General features: G+C 31.8%; 1 protein-coding gene across 3 annotated transcripts; it reads left to right on the forward strand.

Moving 5' to 3' along the window:
• Positions 1-1,604: 1,604 nt before the first annotated feature.
• LOC8273437 (protein CHUP1, chloroplastic) lies at positions 1,605-4,511 on the forward strand. 3 transcript variants are annotated; one of them, XM_048370590.1, is made up of 5 exons: positions 1,610-2,410; positions 2,508-2,824; positions 2,918-3,029; positions 3,996-4,127; positions 4,221-4,511. In XM_048370590.1, exons 1-5 carry the CDS (start codon positions 1,793-1,795, stop codon positions 4,242-4,244), a joined length of 1,203 nt encoding a protein of 400 aa, XP_048226547.1. In that variant the 5' UTR covers positions 1,610-1,792; the 3' UTR covers positions 4,245-4,511. The 3 variants fall into 3 exon arrangements, with proteins under 3 accessions (XP_048226548.1, XP_048226547.1, XP_048226546.1); XM_048370589.1 differs by having other exon boundaries at positions 1,616-2,410; positions 4,214-4,511; XM_048370591.1 differs by lacking the exon at positions 4,221-4,511 and having other exon boundaries at positions 1,605-2,410; positions 2,508-2,832.
• Positions 4,512-5,291: the final 780 nt, after the last annotated feature.

Consider the following 5,291-nt stretch of genomic DNA (forward strand, 5'->3'; position numbering starts at 1 on the left):
TTTAAACAACTCTGTAAATATTTTAATATAGTCCCAACTTCTTATTTCTTCTTCAGTTTTTATCTGGTTGCTCAGGCTTCCAAGTATTCCTTCATATATTTAAGGGCCCGACATCCAAGCTTTTAGACGGTCTCGTTTCCTCAGTTCATAACTGGCGCGACTGTTTCTTCTTGGTTAGCCACAAAACAGGTTTTACCAACTTACCGAGGAGATGGCATGTGCCTCCTCTTAAGCTTACCCTGCAGTCAGACCTTATAAATAGGTGAACTTTAATGAATATTCGTAAGAAAGAAACTGCATTACTTGTTACTCCCCTAATAAAACTGTACCTTTATGAGCTCGACTTGACAGAACAAGGATCCGAGGTAGGTGTCAGCACTTCAGGTATACCCACTTGGTATTTCTTGTTCAGTATTTTTACTTTGTCTTTGTCGTGTTATAAATTTTTGATTTTATTTTCTTATGTCTTGCTTTTTTCCAGCGATTGATTTGAAGCAATTGAAGAAGATCAAATGGAACAAAGGCAAGAGACATGCCGACTCCTCTTCTATTCCACCAGCTCCTGCTCCGATTTCGATTTTCCATAATATACTTGAGGTCAACACGACTTCTACTGATCCGATTATGGACCCTACTTCTGGGGATCAGCCCAGATCAGCAGAAGCCGTGTTGACCTCGAGTATATCATGAGAAACCGAAGTCGGAGCAGGAGCTGGTGGAGTAAAAAAGGAGCCAGCATGTCTCTTGCCTTTGTTCAACTTGATTTTCTTCAATTACTTCAAATTACTCACTGCAAAAAAACTTAAAGTGGATGTCTTTTTAATGAGTAGATATTCAGTGTTGAATAATTGAGACTTTTAAATTTTAAAATTAAAATTTTATAAATTATTCAATAAATATGATTATCGAGTTTGTTAATTTAAGAAATAAATTTGTAAATTATTTCATTTAAAGATGAGTTCCATTGATATGATAAATGAATATGGAGGAAGAGAGAGAAAGAAAAAGAAGAAAATAAGAATATTTTCTTTTCAATTTGCAATGATGCGGTTAGCTTATTCAGATAAGATAGGTCTTAATTTTACTTAGTCAGTGTTTTGGTGAATTGATATCAGCCATAATACCTAAATGTATAGCAATTTTTAAAATTGTGACACAGCAAAAAATTAAAATATTAAAATTATTTATGTAATTATTTCAAATGTAAAACATTTTATATATATGTATTTATTAAATTTGTTGTGGTGTATAGATTTAGTATAGCAACATGTATTAATTATCTAATATTAAAATAAAATATATATATACATGTGAATACCACGTGGAAGATAGCTTAACACATGGGCTCAGTTGATAGTTTGCTATCAGCTTTGTATGCATCTCTTGCTACTTGGGGTCATGGCTTTATCAGACTACTTGTACATTGTTAAAAGAGAGTGATCAACCTAATTACATCTGCCATTGAAGGATAATGGGCTCCTACATGATTTTCAAAAGCAAATGGTACCCATATAATAATAGAAAAATTGACTGGAAATAAGTAATATTTGACCATAAAATTTAATGTTTCACCTAACATAACTTCTTAGATACAGTTCTATCATATGCCAGCAATCAGCCCAAAGAATTCTCCACCAAATTGTCACAAATACCCACTGTAAAGCATAAAAGTTAAACGCCTTACCACAAATGCAAGATGATAAATAAACGGGAGAAGATTTAGTAACAGAACTTGTGCTTTTTTCTTTCTTTCTTTCTTTCGTCAGATAAAAAGCAGAACAAGGAGAGAATAATGCCACAGGAAGAGGATGAATCCTTGATCATCTACCTCAAGAAAGAACTCGAAGCATCTCTGATAAGGAATGATTCACTGGAGAAAGAAAATCAGGAATTAAGACAAGAAGTAAACCGTCTGAAAGCACAGATAAGTTCCCTCAAAGCACATGATAATGAGAGGAAATCTATGCTTTGGAAGAAGTTACAGAACTCCAATGACAACTCTAAAAATGACGCAATTCAACAGAAGACATCAGATTTTGTCAAAGTCTCAGAACAGAGCGCAGAACATTCATGTCAACGGCCAATTACGCAAGAATCAGCAGCCAGAAAGGAAAGGCAATTACCGAGCCCACCACCAAAGCTACCGTCGCCAATGTCTCCCCCTCTGAAAGAAGTTCATCAGAATAAATTGCCACCTAAGTCTGCACCGCCACCGCCACCGCCACCATCAAAGACGTTTATTGGGTCGAAATCAGTGCGCCGCGTGCTGGAAGTTGTGGAGTTCTATCGTTTCCTTACAAAGAAAAATGCCAACCTGGAGAACAAAGGCAATTCTGTAACTACTCCAGTAACGGCATTCACACTGAACATGATTGGAGAAATCGAGAACCGATCCTCTCACCTTTCTGCTGTAAGTATATATACGCTAGCAGCCTACTCTTTCTGACTTGGTGATTTTAAAAGATCAAAACACCCTATGATGACACCACATGCACTCATGGTGACAGATAAAATCAGATGTGGAAAAACGCAGAGAATTCATTAATTACTTGATCAAGGAAGTGGAGACTGCCACCTTTAAGGATATATCGCAAGTGGAAAAATTTGTGAAATGGCTGGATGTTGAACTGAATTCCCTTGTTGATGAAAGAGCAGTACTGAAGCATTTCCCAGAGTGGCCGGAACGAAAAGCAGATGCTCTACGAGAAGCTGCTTTCAACTATCGGGACCTGAGAAACCTTGATTCAGAGGTTTTGTCATTTGAAGACAATCCAAAAGAGCCCTTGACAAAAGCTGTCGGAAAGATGCAAGCACTGCAAGACAGGCGAGCATGTACAAACATGATTTTTACAGTATTAAAATTCCTGATTTAGCTGATACTGAGATTAATTCACATGATTAAATATCTTATTTACAGGTTGGAGAATAGTGTTAACAATGCAGAAAGGACAAGGGAAAGTACGATCAAGAGGTACAGGGATTTCCAGATTCCCTGGGAATGGTTGCTGGACGCAGGGTTGATCGGTCAGGTAGGTAGCACATAGCTGATTTCACCATAAACATGATATTTTAACTAATGAAAGCACCTCCCAACTAACTAAATTAGCACCCGTTTGTAAATATTAAAACAACTTCTTGATATTACTTCATGCATATAATTATAAAAGCAATTCCTCTATATGCGTGTCACCCATGGGAATTTACTATAATATGATAACCTGAACCATACCGACAAAATTAAAGGAACCCACAACCAAAAAAAAACTAGGATACTCCATTATAGCTCCACGAAGTACAAATAACAAAAATAAAAATGTCCTACCGAGATATTAATTTCAATCAAACTAATAGAGACAGTACAATGGCTAGCCAATTATTATTATGAAATTTTTTTTTTTGCTACTTTTCAGTGTATCACACCCTGCAGTTATTGAGTTTTGTATTTTATTTTATTTTAATCATATAATTTTAATTTATTTTATTTTATTTTTATATTTAATTGTATTATAATTTATCATATTCGCCAATGAAAGACTGATGTGTTGCAAAAATAACTAGTAAAAAAATAGTAATTAAAAGAAAATTATGACGGATTAATTTTTTTTTATTAAAATGATTAAATTATTATTAAATTAAAATTAAGTGATTAAAATAAAATATATTAAAATTGTATAAAAAAATAAAACAAAATATAAAGTTTTAATGATAATAATCCTCCAAATGAATAACAAATACTCATTTGAACAATTAATGAGTAGCTGGAATTTTGATTTCTTTAGCCACTCTATGCTTATCGCTGTCCAACCGCAGGATACAATGTAATGTCCTAGAAGTAGCATAGTAAACCCTTATTGCATATTGGATTCTTCTGCCTCATGATGATCATATACGCAAATAAAAGTTTTTACTTCATCAATAATATAAACATATATTATTAAGAATGTAAATATATGACTCCTTGCAAGACCATTTGGTAATCTGGATACTGCTTACAGATGAAATTAAGTTCTTTGAGGATAGCCAAGCAATACATTAAAAGGATAACTAAAGAACTACAGATCAACGATTGCTTATTTGAAGAGAATCTCCTGCTTCAAGGAGCAAGATTTGCTTATCGGGTACACCAGGTAATATTTTACTCTCCCTATATAAGCTTTTTTTTTTAAAAAGTTTAGGTTCATCTATGTTGCTAATTAAAATAATACAATTTCAGTTTGCAGGTGGTTTTGACACAGATACCATAAATGCCTTTCAAGAACTGAAGAAGGTTGGCACGAGTAGTCACAGACAATAGTGTGTTCTTCAATTTACTTAGACATGTCTAAGAAAATATATTGAATATTATACTAGAAAGCTTAAAGAAGAAAACAGTATAAAATGCATGCGCTATAGAGAGGGAGATTTCATAAGTTATGGAGTTGTATAAAAGACAAGTAATGGGGTTAATAGCTGGTTGGTACTCAGAACTTTGCACTTTAATTCAAATTAAATACTAAACTTCATTTTGTATCCTTCTAATACCGAAGTTTCAACTTTTCTATTGGTGAAAACGAAATTTCAACTTTAATTTCACCAAGGCCACTAAAAAGAAAAATAAGTTTTAGAACTTTAAGTACAGTTAGTAAATGTAACAAAATCCGTCCTAACATACTGCAAATAATGTATTGCTATTGTAAAAACTTATTTTTGTACATATAGTGACGGGTTCTCTTTTATTATCCATGAGGCTCCTTTCTAACGATATCATCTTATGGTGATATCAGTAAAAGTGCAAAGGCAATAATATATTATTAAATTAGATAAGTGTCCGATAGCAGTTTAATTTTAATATCATAAAAATTATAAAATTACTAAAATTAAAATTAAATAATACCATACTACAAAGATTTAGTGAAATATTTAAAATATTAATTGAATATATAACTAAATATATATATTACATATTTTTATGTTGAATGTTTTATTACATCTTTTTAAATTTTTTAAGTACTTACTAATTTTGATGACGATAAATTCATTCACAAGTTTATTCTCTTTTTATACATGATTTAATATTTTTTTCTAGTTCGAACTCTTTATTTTTTTTACTATATTCATAATATTTGTATGAAATTAAATAAATAGAAGTATCTCATAAAATTAAATAAACTAAACATCTTAATAATATAAAATTGAATCAAATTAAATTATTTTGTTATAACTTGATTTAATATTTGATCATTTTATTTTTAATATTTTTATTAATTTAATATTTTATATATTTTAATAAATTATAGAAAATCGGCAAAACA

This window comes from Ricinus communis, chromosome 2 (genome assembly GCF_019578655.1).
Source record: "Ricinus communis isolate WT05 ecotype wild-type chromosome 2, ASM1957865v1, whole genome shotgun sequence".
Lineage (NCBI taxonomy): Eukaryota > Viridiplantae > Streptophyta > Magnoliopsida > Malpighiales > Euphorbiaceae > Ricinus > Ricinus communis.

What these genes read in the sequence shown, in the direction of transcription:
- LOC8273437 (XM_048370589.1), top strand. Translation starts at nt 1,793, where the DNA reads ATGCCACAGGAAGAGGATGAATCCTTGATCATCTACCTCAAGAAAGAA. An exon ending in GATCCTCTCACCTTTCTGCT is followed by an intron (nt 2,411 to 2,507) that starts GTAAGTATATAT and finishes TCATGGTGACAG; the next exon opens with ATAAAATCAGATGTGGAAAA. An exon ending in ACGCAGGGTTGATCGGTCAG is followed by an intron (nt 3,030 to 3,995) that starts GTAGGTAGCACA and finishes TACTGCTTACAG; the next exon opens with ATGAAATTAAGTTCTTTGAG.